The sequence below is a fragment of the Poecilia mexicana genome, unplaced genomic scaffold, assembly GCF_051168715.1.
Source record: "Poecilia mexicana isolate PSO_F unplaced genomic scaffold, ASM5116871v1 scaffold_2, whole genome shotgun sequence".
NCBI lineage: Eukaryota > Metazoa > Chordata > Actinopteri > Cyprinodontiformes > Poeciliidae > Poecilia > Poecilia mexicana.
In genome coordinates, this window is record NW_028263371.1 from 21,750,773 (window position 1) to 21,768,422 (window position 17,650).

Here is a 17,650-nt window from a genome sequence, read left to right on the forward strand (position 1 = left end):
AAACCGACTTGGATAATTTTAGCGACTAGGAATAAGTCCCAGGGACATTATTTATCTGAACTAAAGAACGTACGAAGCCACCCTAAGTTACTAGGACCACAAGCATTGATTTTACAATGATCAGAGAAATCAAATGTAGATGACTCAATTAATTTAATTGTCCACAACATCAAATTAGACTTTAGTAATTTTATTAGCAAGCTTTAGCAGAGGAAAAGACATACAGCATTTCAATGAAAAATTAAGAGATTGAAACTTTTAAGAATCATCAACAACAATTACTCCTACTTCTAACCCTATACTGTGTCTAAATCTAAATAGAGGCTTTGGGGGGAGGCAGTATTACTCAAACCCAGATGCAGAGACGATCTTGGCAGCAGAAAACTTTAACGTCCATGGACGGAGTCCTGTCTTTGTCGTGGCAGGATCCTTTCAGAATAAATCCAAAGTTGAACTGGTGAGAATCCTCAACAAACTCAGTTCTTTATCCACAAAAGATCTTGGTATATTCCCCATGTCCACTGCAGCATCGATGTAAACCTTTGGGTTGAGTGCAGTGCCGCAGTCGAATCAGAGTCCCGGGTTGTGGGTAAACGGATCTTGTCCCTTTCTTGTGCAGCGCGTAGTCGTCCCGGGGTATCATCACGCAGCCCTCCGTTGACTCTGCTTCTCCATTTGCTCGACTCGAACGCCGCGGAACAAAGAACCTTGATCCTCCTGTCTGGTGTCTTTTTATTCTTATCAGCAGCCACACACTTTCTTTCCTCATGGACGTTTTTGCTTGACGTCAACTGTTCTTTAGTTAGCCTCAGACTGCAGATGAACTTTATTTCTCCTGAGCTGCACTTTCAGTTCCCTGTCTGAATTCTGCACCTGTTTCCTCTGTACTGACTGCTTGGACAGATGATCTCATATCCATCACCATCTTGGAGACATGATGTCTGTTCTAATGACCTAATGTCTTGGTCACCTCTGCTCTCCTTTCGGTTCCTCTTTCTCCCTGACTTTTCACCTACCATCTACCTCCAACACAACATCAGTGACCTTTAGTTACAGTTACACACCTTACACCATTTCAAGTTCAATGTCAAAATCACATTTATAACCTTTTAGTTTCTCTGATTTAGCATTCATTCATAATTTTATAACCATTACTTATTAGTTACTCTTATTATAATCATGATGTGAGTTATTACAGACATTTCTGAAAAGAAACCAAGAATAATCCATTATTCCAATTATTTGACACCATGTTACAGTCACTTCTTTCACCTTTAAGTACTTCCATAAGTTTAAGACTAAGTGTAAATATTCTTATAATCAAACCAACATCAACCACTGCTTAAACCAATATTAATTATTGGCTTAATCATAAGTTATCATTATTAATTTAAGTATTCTACTCTGGGTTTTATCCAATTACTCAAAATGTTTAGATTTTATTCTTTAAACCTTTAATGCCCAAAATGAGCAATCTGAACTATTTTTATTCACTGCAGGCTGGAAACTTCCTCTTTCTTCGGGAAACCTGCTCTTCCTGTTCCATGACTCTCTTTCTGTCAGACTATGATTTTTTATGATTAAATAGAAAAAAGTAGAATTAAAGCAAAGTTTGCAGGACACAATAACAACACACACAACCAGATTAATTTTATTACCGTCTGACTCTACTGTTGGGTCTTGATGTCACCTGTGTAATCAGTTTTAAAGATAACTTTATTTATTATTATTAAACTAAAATCTCCAGCATGGGGAAGTGGGCTGAGCTCGATTTTTCTCGACAACACTCAATGGCACTCCTGTTATAATTCCTTTGCTTTCATTGTTTCTTTTTTCACCCACTTTAACAACTGCTCTGACTTTGACTTTACACACCCATCCAATCGTTTTTGCCTTTTCAACCTGACTTTCAGAATTACATCCAATCAAAAGATTTCCATCTCTCAGTATCTTAGCATGTTTAATTTCCCCAACGTGTGTTTTAAGTGCTTTTGTTAGCTTAAGTGGATCAATCTTCTTGACTCCTTCTCCTTCATCAAATCTTATAATATTCAGGTTTTGTCTTTTTGGTGCTTCTGTTCCTTTCTCAATTCCTTCATTATCGGATTCTTCAGTGCTTTTCTCATTTCCTTTTTTCCTCTTTCTTTCAACAGCTCGCTGCTTCTTTCCACCCTTTCTCACCAATTCCCACTCTATCTTCATTCCGACCACTCCTTCCTTCCTCATCACTACAATCCATAGTATTACAGTCACTTCTTTCTAAATCCAACGTCATCATGTTCCGATTTAAGTCACATTTATCACCAAAGTTCAGTTCCACAACTTTCTGTCTTCGTCAAATGCCTCTTCCTCCTTTCAGCGGTCCACTCGGCACCTCGGACCAAAGCAAGTCAATAAAGTTCCAGCCCATACATGCGGAAACCCAAAGAACCGACAGAGCCCCCATATTGTTAAATTAGAGGAATAAAATGTTAAACCTCTTTGCTTGTTATTTTCCTCTAGTGTCCCAAATTCAGGGTTCTGCATGTATAAAATGGAAACCACTCAGAGAACAACCAGTCACCATTCTACTTCAGACATATATAGGGTTTTATTCAGACAATTAAATGCATAGAAAAACAGATCAGCATCACACCCAAACCATCAAGAAGTCCAAACCATAAAACAGACATTAATTACCTGAGAAAAGTAGAAAAATTAACAAAATACAAAAATAAGAGACAAAGCAAAGGCGCCTTTGGGAACTGCTCGTGTGGCTGCAGACAAAGCAATTCGATTTGCTTCTGTGAAGTGGAGACTTTTATTAAGAGGTGTATTCCTAATTTTAATATATGCATTGAAGGTGTGTCCTCTTTCTAAACCTCTAAGCAGTTTCAAACTACCTAGATAGGATGGTGTAAATGATTTTGACACCTTCTTTGAGACCTATTCAAGAAACAAAGATGAAGAGAGAGAAAGAGCAAAGAACTGAATTTATTTCTTCTCTCATCACAGATTTGGTGACTGTAAGCTCCAAATGGCTGAATGTGAAGTTTTGGCCTCAGCTCTGAAGTCCAACCCAGATCTGAATGAACTGGAAATCAGTGAGATCTGGATAAATGGAGGTGGAGACTCTGATATGAAGAACCTGGTTGAGATCCTGGAGACTTCAGTCAGTAAAGTGAAGAATCTGAGGTTTGTTTTCTCTATTTTTACAATAAAATCATTTGATACATTAATCCTTAGATTAATTAATGTTTATATTTTTCTTTTAAAACAACCTGTCTAAATGTCAGAATAACATCTTAAACCTTTTACTTTACAAATGAATTATATTCTTATTTATAGCTTTGAGATTATTGAACTTTCAGTTTTTAAAATGTTTCTGACTGATGAACAAAATGAGTAAAATAATTCAAATGAAGTTAATTAATGATGGAGATGTTTCAGTTTGGTTGGTAAAGATTCAGATTGTTTTATTTCTGATTCTCATCTTTACATCCAGAATGAAATGTTTTCCTCCAGTCGAGCCACAAACACTGACCAGTTCAAATCATCATTAATGAAACATCTAAGAAGTGACTGATTGTAGAAAAGCAAATCTAGATGAACTGAATGACAGTGAGGTTTGCAGCAGCAGCAGGTTCCTCACTTTGTCCTGAAGCTGTGGTTCTGTTGGGCCGGGTCAGAGAGGAACCGTCCTCTTCAGTCTGACAGCTGTCAGTCGGTTGGAGCCTCGTCTCTGTGATGAAGCTTCATCAGGTCACGTCTCCTTAGGAAATAATGGCCTCCATTGGCTTTCAGCAGCTTTAAGAAGAACCCAAGGCCATTCATGAATAAACTGAGTGGTTCTGATCCGGTTACCAAGTCGGGTCTCCAGCTGATGATCAGAACCAGCAGCCAAACCCTTCAGTCTATGTCTATGTGAAATTGGATTGAGATTGCAGTTGATTCAGGAAATGGCAAAAGGGCGATTCCACCTAATGTTTCACTGTTTTCAGCATCTTATGGAAACAAAATAACTAAAACTGGATATTACAGCAAAATAATGGAAATTTCTGAGGAGGAGTTCAGTTCTCATGTGGTCCAGATATAAAAACAGAATGAAATCACCCTTTACTGAAGTTCCATAAATCACCTCAAGGTTTCCCCAAAACCACACTTAGTTTTAAATATTCTGCTATTAGTTGATATTAATCTTGTCCAGGTTCAAATATGTGTTGTAAATGAAAGATGCTGAGGGTGGTGAATAATTAGGTCAAATCGCCCTTTAGCCGTTTAGCCAAGAAGTTGGTTTCTCCCATCAGAAACCAACTTCAGCTTCATCTGAAAAAATCCAGACCACTGAGTTTTTCTCTGAGCTCAACAGGCTGCAGGTTCTTCAGGACATGAGTATTCAGGTCCAGACATCAGAACCAGCTGAAGCACATGAATCTGGACCAGGTGTGTTAGGAGGTTCTGCACATGCTCAGACTGAAGGTTCAGCGTCTGAGAGAAAGTCGACCAACTCTGGATGAAATGGTTCCTAGAAACAGGGAAGCTTTCTGGGGACTCGACTGCCTGGAGCTGCAGCTCATGCAGGAGTTTTATGTTGGCAGGAAGCAAAACAACATGGAGGTGTGACCAACAGGTGGAGATCTTTCTAAAAGTAACAAGATGCACCTGAACACAGATTTAATAGTGCACAATATTTTAACACTTTCTTTAAAACATTTATTTTTAAAAACGAGGCTTCAGGCCCACTACTCGGTCCCTGGAACAAAAGGAACCAGGACAGATGCGTTCAATTATTCCAAAAGGAATAAAACACGCAATGCAAAAGAAATTAGTAAATCAAACAAAGAAAACCAATTAGTAACTTCAATCACACAAAATAAAAGAAAACAATGGAACAAATTGTTGTCATCCGCTTCCAAATGCCCTTCAACAAGGCCAGAGGAGTAATGCCCCGTGCACACAGCCTGCCCAATCCGCAACAGGTTTAGTTGAGAGCAGCCCAAACAAACAGGAAGACAAGACAAGACAGCAGACCATCCAAAGCGCTGCAGCTCCAAAAACAATCAGGTGCCCAGGGGTGGAAACACAGCCTAACCCGGGAGGAAGCGGGTCAGCAGGTGAGGACCAGATTGAAGCCGCCCGCCACAGCAACCCCCAGCTGCAGCCGGCAACGCCATCAGAGCAACACTGCAGAAACGCACGACAAATGTAGCAGCCAAAAACCAACCATGATCTCAGCCACGGATAGCAAAACTGCCACTTACGATCGCAGACGAGTCGACCAAACCCACAAGCCGACATGTAGCCGCCGACCGTAGCAAGAGTGGGAGAAACAAAGACGCACGCACCTTGCAGCAGCCCGCCCAAATAGGCATCTGCCCCGCCCACCAATCAACGGTGCACTTTTAGTTGCACCTGATGGACAGAGCGGGGGAAGGTGGAACACCATCCCACCACAGAAGCAGGTGATGAGTTTCCATTTTAGTGTCAATTCCACTGATGGAGCAAATTACAAGTCAGTCGTCCTCCAAACCACTGAGAGCAGCTTCCAGAGGAAATCTGAGTTTGTTCTGACAGTCAGACTCTGTCAGGATGACCACAGTCTTCTGGCTGAGTTCCTGACATGAAGGAGACACAAATAATATAAAGATCATTAATTAACAGTCCTGCAGTAAATACTGACTTTGTGAAGGTTTTGGTGTTAAAGTCATTTAGTTCAAACATCTTGATTCAGCTCTTATTTTGTAGGACAGGAAGTGAGATCTTACCTTTGTAAAGCTTTGTGTGCAACAAGCTTCATCAGTGACTGAAATCATCCTCATGTGGTTCACCTGGAAAATAGATTTAAAAATGACTCGTCTTCACAATCAGGTTGTTCTTTATGATAATGTTCCCATTTCTGCAGCGTCTCTGATGGAGGATTCAGAACTTGAACTAAATGACCCAAATCAATCTGACAGAGAAAAGACTCAATATTTTCTAGTTGATGGTTCAGGAACTGAATCACCACAAAATGAGAAAATGATCAACTTTCAGAATCTGAGCTGTAATGGATGTTGTAAAACTCTGAATTAGACGGATTGAAATAAAACGTTTACATCTGTCATACTTAGCAATGAGCTGCAGTTAAAATACAACCAGCAAGAAAAACATCATTAATAGATTAATGACCAAAAACTGGAGACCTAAAATATCTGATGATAGATGAAGGTACAGAGCAGTCAGCTGATACAGAGCCTGGAAGGAAACATGGAGAGAAAAACATCCGACTGAGTTTAAGATCCTGAGAAACTTTTAGAAAAACTTTGAGTTCCTTTGTTGATCAAATGTTCTGGTTCTGCTGGTTTGGACTCTTTAAACGAGTTTGACTGGATCAGATGTTAGAATCAGTTCATCATGTTTCTTTTACATTCAGGGAAATTAATTTTCTACATTTTATTATTTATTTGTTCATATTTCAGTTTTAACTGCATCCTGTTGGCTTCAGCTCATCTTTTATTCTTTATTCAGATTGGAGGACTGCAGTTTGTCAGAGACCAGCTGGACGTCTCTGTTCTCAGCTCTGAAGTCCAACCCGACCCATCTGACAGAACTGGACCTGAGCAACACCAACCTGGAAGGTTCTGGACTGAAGGAGCTCTGTGGTTTTCTACAGACTGAAGGCTGCAAACTGAAAGCATTGGGGTTTGTAATTATATAATTATTGATATTTCTGTGAACAATTATATAAATCCATCCATCCATTTTTTTACACCCTTGTCCCTTAGTGGGGTTAAGAGGGTTGCTGGTGCCTCTCCAGCTAACGTTCTGGGCGGGAGGCGGGGTTCATCCTGGACAGGTCGCCAGTCCGTCGCAGGACAAACAACCATGCACACACATACTCACACCTAGGGACAACCTGGAGGGGCCAATTAACCTGACAGTCATGTGGACTGTGGGAGGAAACCAGAGTACCTGGAGAAAACCCACGAATGCACAGGGAGAACATGCAAACTCCATGCAGAAAGACCCGGGCGGGAATCGAACCCAGAACTTTCTTGCTGCAAGGCAACAGCTCTACAAACTGTACAGAGTTGGTACAGTTGGTAGAGCTGTGCAGCCCAATTATATATAATTGATCATAAATCAAAGTTCATATCTTTGGTCAAAGATCATTCAACCCAGTCTAGAAAAGTGAATTCCTGGAATCTAACAGGAACAAATCAATAATCAATGATTGATGTTTCAACACTTTGATCAGAACCTGGAATGATTTTACTGACTAAAATCCTCCAACACAACATGACCCAGTACCAGGTTCTGGTTCTGGTTCTGAAGCCAGCAGGTCTTTATTGAAGCAGCAGCTTATATAAATTAACTTTAGTAAGTCGGTTTTCCACCACAGTTGAATTTCATTTCTCATGGTAAAAGTTATAATAGTCCGACAAAGTCCAGATTCTAATCTAAATGAACCCACTTTATCCTGTAAATAATGACCTCCAAATTTAAAATTAGTTTACTTTAAATTATAGCCACTGTAATGTGAACCAAATAAAGTTAGATCATCTTCCTATGTAGTTGAAACATGGCACACAATGCAAGTCAGTGAAGTTTAAGGAAACAATTTGTTAACTAGAATTATAATACTTTGTCCCTTTCCCATTCTCGTCATGCTGAAAGGGAAAAACACATTAGCATGATGTGGGACAAACAGAGTGAACCATCTATGAATGCATTTCCAAGAAATGCAAAGAGCTGTACCACAATTCTTGCAATCGTAAAACTTCTGACACCAGGAGATGTTTTTTCTACAATCCTACTGTAAACCAACAAAGGTCAGAATGTCAAGCGAGAAGAATGTGAGACAATCAACCCAGTAAATGTAGTATGTCCTGTGATAAATTAGGTTAGAGAAAAAATAAAAAAGCAGGCATCCCACTCAATACGAGAAACATTTGGAAAAAATAGTGAAATATTACCATCTTGAACTGGCAACAAGTGGCTGCAACTCGGAGGCCAAATCACGCCGAAGGAGGGGTCAGAGGACTGAGGTCACATGCTGAGAGGTGGAAAATCCAGGACCACCAGGCAACCAGACAAACAGGACATCTGCTGAGCTGCAGCTGGACATGCCCAATGGCTATCAGCAGATATCAGTTCTTATCTTGCCCAACGAGAACTGTCCAGAGTAATAGAGTCGTTCCATAGTGTAAAAACACCCGGAACAGGCCAAGCATCCGTAGAGCACAGGGGCTGCAGTGTCCCCTTCTTGAACTGAGCTCAGCTCTAGATGACAGCAGTGTTTGTGGGGGAGAAAACACAGTAAAAGTCACAGAACAAAGGAGGGTTTCCACCCAAACTACTTCATCACCCGTCAGGATGTCTTTGATCCTTGAAGTGCGGCGACCTGCCAAATCCAGCAGTAGCTGCTTCATCAATAACAGTCAGAGAGCTCATCCATCCCGGGTCCTGTAAGCATCAGCGTGACCCAAGTAACAGGAAATAGCAGGTAATCTTCACCGACCTCAGTCACAGTATAGGAGGTGACTTTGCTTCCAATTGACAGTCCGGCTGATAGGTACTTTTTCTTAAACCTATATAAAAAGACCACAGACAACGTATATGAATTTTATAGACAAGCTTTTGCAAAAGGAAAACTCTCCATCAACAACCTCATCAGCCGTTCACAGAGAGTTCTGATCTCCTTCCACGCGAGCCCCTGTTTTATTGTCAAGCAGAACAACCAAAAGGGGCAGTCAGGAAGAACAACAAAGGTCGTAAAACTTCTAACCTAAACAAACCAGCAACTCAGTTCCAGGTGTGATATCTGATCTACGGTCTGAGCCCAGTTCAGCTCTAGGTCAAACTAACACAAGAAGAATTTAAGATCTGGGAAACACAGAGTTAAGTGTCTCACATGAAGATAAACAGACAGTCGTAACCTCCAGGTCAGTTTATACACACATAAGGAAGAGAACACTTTAAACTAAAAATCACAATAATACTGATTAACATTAGACTGAATATGAACTAAAGTAATAATGATAATACCAAAAAATATCTAACACCGGCATCAGAGGCACAGTGCGTAGTTGCAACACTGTCATCTCACACCTTCCAGCTCAGTTCCCAGCCTCAGAAACCCTCCCCGAGACCAACTTCAACCTCCAAGAGCAGAACTGCCAGAGAAAAATAATACAAGATAAATAAAAAATTCAACAAAAGTCTATGCCAACTTTGCTCACTCCAAAATGTCAACCCTAAGTTTCCACAGAGCTCTCTGCCATTCCTCTCGCTTCACAACCCAAACTCTGTAAAAAGAAGAAAAATATAATTAAGCAAGACGTTTCACAACCCAAACTGGCAGAAGTAATCAAGTAAGCTCACTTACTGTTTGAATCAATACATATTCTTATCTAGAAGATGTTCACTCTGCCTGTACCAAATATCTGCCACAAATTCAAAATCACTTCTCAACAAAACTTGTTAAAAAACTTAAATGTATTAATTCCAGCTAGAAACTTGTATAAAAACTGTGATTGTAAACACAGTTGGTAAAATAACTCATGAGTTTTTGTTCAATTAGATTCAAAAGATCCTTGATTCTGTCCCACACTTCAAGACAATCAGTCCTATTTCCCTCAGTTTACATTAAAAATAAAACTATCACCGTTATCCTGACATTTTCAAAACAGCTTCTATTTCATTTAAAGATGTCAGAAGTTGCTCACATGTTATCTGAAATTTACAGCAGTTGTAACCCAAATTTTCCTCAAAAGTAACAATTTACACCCAAGTGTAACTCTATATAAATAAAATATCAGCAGTGATGCAGGAAATGTATCAATAATTTTAAATGAAAATAAACATGGCATAGATGTTGATTAAAGCTGTTCAATTTTAATTTAGTAAGAGTTTCTATATCACAACCACCATGTTTTAGTCAAGCAGGAAGGCAATGTAAAGGCTCTTTACATGAAATAAATCCACAATTCACTATTGTGGAATGAAAGTCAAAATTACTGATTAACAAATGTATAATTTACCGTATCTATAAATCAACCAGGAATTAGGGTCCATTTCTCCTTCTCCCCCCTGTTGATATAATAAAATTATCATTTTGAAAACAATTTGGAATCTATGTTACTGTTATAAGATAATTTGATGAAAAACCAAAATATTGTGAGATGTTCCACAAGTTCTCCAAATCTTACGTCTAGTATTCAAAATACACTGAGATGTTCTAAGTTCTGTCAGTAATTTCTTTATAATAACCCCCTGTGTTTTTCTTATTTTCAAAACAAAAACGTAGAGGTGCAAATTTGAAGGACTTCCCCCCAATATGCTAAAATTTCAACAGGTCCAAATAGTGTCTATACAGCAAGGAATAGACACTACTTGCTGCGTCTATTCCTTGTGCCATATAAAGCAATAATTAGTTCAGTTAGTAAGTTAGTGTGTTAGTAAAAAAACAAAAAGAAAATGCCCTCGTTGGATGAGAATCTCAGATCGACATAAATGGAGGTGGAGACTCTGATATGAAGAATCTGCTTGAGATCCTTGAGAGTTCAGTCAGTAAAGTGAAGAAACTGAGGTTTGTTTTTTCCATTTATCCAATAAAATCATTCATTGATACATTAGTCCTTAGTTTAATTAAGGATTTTATTGTAATACTTTAAAACATCCTTTTTAAATGACAGATTAAAATCTCTAAAACATTTTGCCTTATGAGTTATTTTCATATTTCAGACTTTGAGATCATTGAACTTTGATTTTCAGTTTTTAAAATGTTTTTGACTGATGAACAAAATGAGTAAAATAATTCAAATGAAGTTAATTAACGATGGAGATGTTTCAGTTTGGTTGGTAAAGATTCAGATTGTTTTATTTCTGATTCTCATCTTTACATCCAGAATGAAATGTTTTCCTCCAGTCGAGCCACAAACACTGACCAGTTCAAATCATCATTAATGAAACATCTAAGAAGTGACTGATTGTAGAAAAGCAAATCTAGATGAACTGAATGACAGTGAGGTTTGCAGCAGCAGCAGCAGGTTCCTCACTTTGTCCTGAAGCTGTGGTTCTGTTGGGCCGGGTCAGAGAGGAACCGTCCTCTTCAGTCTGACAGCTGTCAGTCGGTTGGAGCCTCGTCTCTGTGATGAAGCTTCATCAGGTCACGTCTCCTTAGGAAATAATGGCCTCCATTGGCTTTCAGCAGCTTTAAGAAGAACCCAAGGCCATTGATGAATAAACTGAGTGGTTCTGATCCGGTTACCAAGTCGGGTCTCCAGCTGATGATCAGAACCAGCAGCCAAAGCCTTCAGCCTATGTCTATGTGAAATTGGATTGAGATTGCAGTTTCTGATTCAGGAAATGGCAAAAGGGCGATTCCACCTAATGTTTCAGCGTTTTCAGCATCTTATGAAAACAAAATAACTAAAACTGGATATTACAGCAAAATAATGGAAATTTCTGAGGAGGAGTTCAGTTCTCATGTGGTCCAGATATAAAAACAGAATGAAATCACCCTTTACTGAAGTTCCATAAATCACCTCAAGGTTTCCAATACCACACTTAGTTTTAAATATTCTGCTATTAGTTGATATTAATCTTGTCCAGGTTCAAATATGTGTTGTAAATGAAAGATGCTGAGGGTGGTGAATAATTAGGTCAAATCGCCCTTTAGCTGTTTAGCCAAGAAGTTGGTTTCTCCCATCAGAAACCAACTTCAGTTTCATCTGAAAAAATCCAGACCACTGAGTTTTTCTGAGCTCAACAGGCTGCAGGTTCTTCAGGACATGAGTATTCAGGTCCAGACATCAGAACCAGCTGAAGCACATGAATCTGGACCAGGTGTGTTAGGAGGTTCTGCACATGCTCAGACTGAAGGTTCAGCGTCTGAGAGAAAGTCAACCAACTCTGGATGAAATGGATCCTAGAAACAGGGAAGCTTTCTGGGGACTCGACTGCCTGGAGCTGCAGCTCATGCAGGAGTTTTATGTTGACAGGAAGCAAAACAACATGGAGGTGTGACCAACAGGTGGAGATCTTTCTAAAAGTAACAAGATGCACCTGAACACAGATTTAACAGTGCACATTATTTTAACACTTTCTTCAAAACATTTCTTTTTAAAAACGAGGCTTCAGGCCCACTACTCGGTCCCTGGAACAAAAGGAACCAGGACAGATACGTTCAATTATTCCAAAAGGAATAAAACACGCAATGCAAAAGAAATTAGTAAATCAAACAAAGAAAACCAATTAGTAACTTCAATCACACAAAATAAAAGAAAACAATGGAACAAATTGTTGTCATCCGCTTCCAAATGCCCTTCAACAAGGCCAGAGGAGTAATGCCCCGTGCACACAGCCTGCCCAATCCGCAACAGGTTTAGTTGAGAGCAGCCCAAACAAACAGGAAGACAAGAGAGCAGACCATCCAAAGCGCTGCAGCTCCAAAAACAATCAGGTGCCCAGGGGTGGAAACACAGCCTAACCCGGGAGGAAGCGGGTCAGCAGGTGAGGACCAGATTGAAGCCGCCCGCCACAGCAACCCCCAGCTGCAGCCGGCAACGCCATCAGAGCAACACTGCAGAAACGCACGACAAATGTAGCAGCCAAAAACCAACCATGATCTCAGCCACGGATAGCAAAACTGCCACTTACGATCGCAGACGAGTCGACCAAACCCACAAGCCGACATGTAGCCGCCGACCGTAGCAAGAGTGGGAGAAACAAGGACGCAGCCACCTTGCAGCAGCCCGCCCAAATAGGCATCTGCCCCGCCCACCAATCAACGGTGCGCTTCTAGTTGCACCTGACGGACAGAGCGGGGGAAGGTGGAACACCATCCCACCACAGAAGCAGGTGATGAGTTTCCATTTTAGTGTCAATTCCACTGATGGAGCAAATTACAAGTCAGTCGTCCTCCAAACCACTGAGAGCAGCTTCCAGAGGAAATCTGAGTTTGTTCTGACAGTCAGACTCTGTCAGGATGACCACAGTCTTCTGGCTGAGTTCCTGACAATTCAGACAATTAAATGCATAGAAAAACAGATCAGCATCACACCCAAACCATCAAGAAGTCCAAACCATAAAACAGACATTAATTACCTGAGAAAAGTAGAAAAATGAACAAAATACAAAAATAAGAGACAAAGCAAAGGCGCCTTTGGGAACTGCTCGTGCGGCTGCAGACAAAGCAATTCGATTTGCTTCTGTGAAGTGGAGACTTTTATTAAGAGGTGTATTCCTAATTTTAATATATGCATTGAAGGTGTGTCCTCTTTCTAAACCTCTAAGCAGTTTCAAATTACCTAGATAGGATGGTGTAAATGCTTTTGTCACCTTCTTTGAGACCTATTCAAGAAACAAAGATGAAGAGAGAGAAAGAGCAAAGAACTGAATTTATTTCTTCTTTCATCACAGATTTGGTGCCTGTAAGATCCAACTGGCTGAATGTGAAGTTTTGGCCTCAACTCTGAAGTCCAACCCAGATCTGAATGAACTGGAAATAAGAGAGATCAACATAGTAGCAGGTGGAGACTCTGATATGAAGAATGTGTCTGAGATCCTGGAGACTTCAGTCAGTAAAGTGAAGAAACTGAGGTTTGCTTTCTCTATTTATCCAATAAAACCATTTATTGATACTTTAATCCTTAGATTAATTAATGTTAATATATTTTTCTTTTAAAACAACCTGTCTAAATGTCAGAATAACATCTTAAACCTTTTACTTTACAAATTAATTATATTCTTATTTATAGCTTTGAGATTATTGAACTTTCAGTTTTTAAAATGTTTCTGACTGATGAACAAAATGAGTAAAATAATTCAAATGAAGTTAATTAATGATGGAGATGTTTCAGTTTGGTTGGTAAAGATTCAGATTGTTTTATTTCTGATTCTCATCTTTACATCCAGAATGAAATGTTTTCCTCCAGTCGAGCCACAAACACTGACCAGTTCAAATCATCATTAATGAAACATCTAAGAAGTGACTGATTGTAGAAAAGCAAATCTAGATGAACTGAATGACAGTGAGGTTTGCAGCAGCAGCAGGTTCCTCACTTTGTCCTGAAGCTGTGGTTCTGTTGGGCCGGGTCAGAGAGGAACCGTCCTCTTCAGTCTGACAGCTGTCAGTCGGTTGGAGCCTCGTCTCTGTGATGAAGCTTCATCAGGTCACGTCTCCTTAGGAAATAATGGCCTCCATTGGCTTTCAGCAGCTTTAAGAAGAACCCAAGGCCATTCATGAATAAACTGAGTGGTTCTGATCCGGTTACCAAGTCGGGTCTCCAGCTGATGATCAGAACCAGCAGCCAAAGCCTTCAGTCTATGTAGGTTATTGTTCTATGAGCAGCAGCCTGATGAGCTGAGCTGTTATAGAGCAACGAATGAAGGAGAGAATCTGAGCGTTTCAACCAGCAAACACTGAACACATGAAGAAGAAACACACAGCTTCTCTTTAATCACAATTTATTAACACAACAGCCCAACTTTACAGTTAAATTACTGGATCAATAAAGTCTGATGGTCACTAAACTGAGAACTTTAAAACCACAAACAATCAGCAAAAACAGAATAAATCTCAATCAGGATGCTGTGTGTGAGAGGCTATGCTAGCTAAAGCTATGTCATCTAGGGCTTTGCTACCTAGAACTGCCATCAAATGCTATGCTAGCTAATGTTATGCCATAGAAAGCTATGCTAGCTAGTGTTGGGTCTGAGTGTAGTGGATCCAGATTGTCTGACCCCAGCCTCAGTCCACTTCTGGTGAATCCTGTCAAGGCTGCAGTTATTTCTGGTGCTGGTTCTCATTTTCACCACCACTGTTCTTCCTTCCACTTAACTTTCCCTCAATATTCTTGGATGCAGCTCTCTGAACAACAGCTTCTTGACCTTTTTAGGCCTCCATCCTTGTTGTCCAAGAATATCTTTTGGACATCTGTCCAGCCAGCAGTCGCCCCCATGATCGGAGATTTCCAGAGAAAATCTGAGTTCGTTCTGACAGTCAGACTCTGTCAGGATGACCACAGTCTTCTGGCTGAGTTCCTGACATGAAGGAGACAGAAATAATATAAAGATCATTAATTAACAGTCCTGCAGTAAATACTGACTTTGTGAAGGTTTTGGTGTTAAAGTCATTTAGTTCAAACATCTTGATTCAGCTCTTATTTTGTAGGACAGGAAGTGAGATCTTACCTTTGTAAAGCTTTGTGTGCAACAAGCTTCATCAGTTACTGAAATCATCCTCATGTGGTTCACCTGGAAAATAGATTTAAAAATGACTCGTCTTCACAATCAGGTTGTTCTTCATGATAATGTTCCCATTTCTGCAGCGTCTCTGATGGAGGATTCAGAACTTGAACTAAATGACCCAAATCAATCTGACAGAGAAAAGACTCAATATTTTCTAGTTGATAGTTCAGGAACTGAATCACCACAAAATGAGAAAATCATCAACTTTCAGAATCTGAGCTGTAATGGATGTTGTAAAACTCTGAATTAGACGGATTGAAATAAAACGTTTACATCTGTCATACTTAGCAATGAGCTGCAGTTAAAATACAACCAGCAAGAAAAACATCATTAATAGATTAATGACCAAAAAGTGGAGAAATAAAATATCTGATGATAAATGAAGGTACAGAGCAGTCAGCTGATACAGAGCCTGGAAGGAAACATGGAGAGAAAAACATCCGACTGAGTTTAAGATGCTGAGAAACTTTTAGAAAAACTTTGAGTTTCTTTGTTGATCAAATGTTCTGGTTCTGCTGGTTTGGACTCTTTAAACCAGTTTGACTGGATCAGATGTTAGAATCAGTTCATCATGTTTCTTTTACATTCAGGGAAATTAATTTTCTACATTTTATTATTTATTTGTTCATATTTCAGTTTTAACTGCATCCTGTTGGCTTCAGCTCATCTTTTATTCTTTATTCAGATTGTGGAGATGCAGTTTGTCAGAGACCAGCTGGACGTCTCTGTTCTCAGCTCTGAAGTCCAAACCGACCCATCTGACAGAACTGGACCTGAGCAACACCAACCTGGAAGGTTCTGGACTGAAGGAGCTCTGTGGTTTTCTACAGACTGAAGGCTGCAAACCGAAAACATTGAGGTTTATAATTATATAATTATTGATATTTCTGTGAACAATTATATAAATCCATCCATCCATTTTTTTACACCCTTGTCCCTTAGTGGGGTTAGGAGGGTTGCTGGTGCCTCTCCAGCTAACGTTCTGGGCGGGAGGCGGGGTACATCCTGGACAGGTCGCCAGTCCGTCACAGGACAAACAACCATGCACACACATACTCACACCTAGGGACAACCTGGAGGGGCCAATTAACCTGACAGTCATGTGGACTGTGGGAGGAAACCAGAGTACCTGGAGAAAACCCACGAATGCACAGGGAGAACATGCAAACTCCATGCAGAAAGACCCGGGCGGGAATCGAACCCAGAACTTTCTTGCTGCAAGGCAACAGCTCTACAAACTGTACAGAGTTGGTACAGTTGGTAGAGCTGTGCAGCCCAATTATATATAATTGATCATAAATCAAAGTTCATATCTTTGGTCAAAGGTCATTCAACCCAATCTAGAAAGGTGAATTCCTGGAATCTAACAGGAACAAATCAATAATCAATGATTGATGCTTCAACACTTTGATCAGAACCTGGAATGATTTTACTGACTAAAATCCTCCAACACAACATGACCCAGTACCAGGTTCTGGTTCTGGTTCTGAAGCCAGCAGGTCTTTATTGAAGCAGCAGCTTATATAAATTAACTTTAGTAAGTCGGTATTCCACCACAGTTGAATTTCATTTCTCATGGTAAAAGTTATAATAGTCCGACAAAGTCCAGATTCTAATCTAAATGAACCCACTTTATCCTGTAAATAATGACTCCAAATTTAAAATTAGTTTACTTTAAATTATAGCCACTGTAATGTGAACCAAATAAAGTTAGATCATCTTCCTATGTAGTTGAAACGTGGCACACAATGCAAGTCAGTGAAGTTTAAGGAAACAATTTGTTAACTAGAATTATAATACTTTGTCCCTTTCCCATTCTCGTCATGCTGAAAGGGAAAAACACATTAGCATGATGTGGGACAAACAGAGTGAACCATCTATGAATGCATTTCCAAGAAATGCAAAGAGCTGTACCACAATTCTTGCAATCGTAAAACTTCTGACACCAGGAGATGTTTTTTCTACAATCCTACTGTAAACCAACAAAGGTCAGAATGTCAAGCGAGAAGAATGTGAGACAATCAACCCAGTAAATGTAGTATGTCCTGTGATAAATTAGGTTAGAGAACAAATAAAAAAGCAGGCATCCCACTCAATACGAGAAACATTTGGAAAAAATAGTGAAATATTACCAACTTGAACTGGCAACCAGTGGCTGCAAGTCGGAGGTCAAAGCACGCTGAAGGAGGGGTCAGAGGACTGAGGTCACATGAAGAGAGGTGGAAAATCCAGGACCACCAGGCAACCAGACAAACAGGACATCTGCTGAGCTGCAGCTGGACATGCCCAATGGCTATCAGCAGATATCAGTTCTTATCTTGCCCAACGAGAACTGTCCAGAGTAATAGAGTCGTTCCATAGTGTAAAAACACCCGGAACAGGCCAAGCATCCGTAGAGCACAGGGGCTGCAGTGTCCCCTTCTTGAACTGAGCTCAG

At 40.0% G+C, this 17,650-nt stretch overlaps 1 protein-coding gene across 1 annotated transcript in view; it reads left to right on the forward strand.

The window, feature by feature from the left end:
* Nucleotides 1–17,650, forward strand: part of LOC148160600 (ribonuclease inhibitor-like) — an 89,211-nt gene that overhangs the window by 15,407 nt on the left and 56,154 nt on the right. The window contains exons 2-5 of the mRNA XM_088003995.1: nucleotides 2,995–3,174; nucleotides 6,487–6,660; nucleotides 13,384–13,563; nucleotides 15,899–16,072. Coding sequence (XP_087860121.1) covers nucleotides 3,017–3,174; nucleotides 6,487–6,660; nucleotides 13,384–13,563; nucleotides 15,899–16,072 — 686 coding nt within the window. The 5' untranslated portion in view covers nucleotides 2,995–3,016. The remainder of the gene's footprint in view (nucleotides 1–2,994; nucleotides 3,175–6,486; nucleotides 6,661–13,383; nucleotides 13,564–15,898; nucleotides 16,073–17,650) is intronic.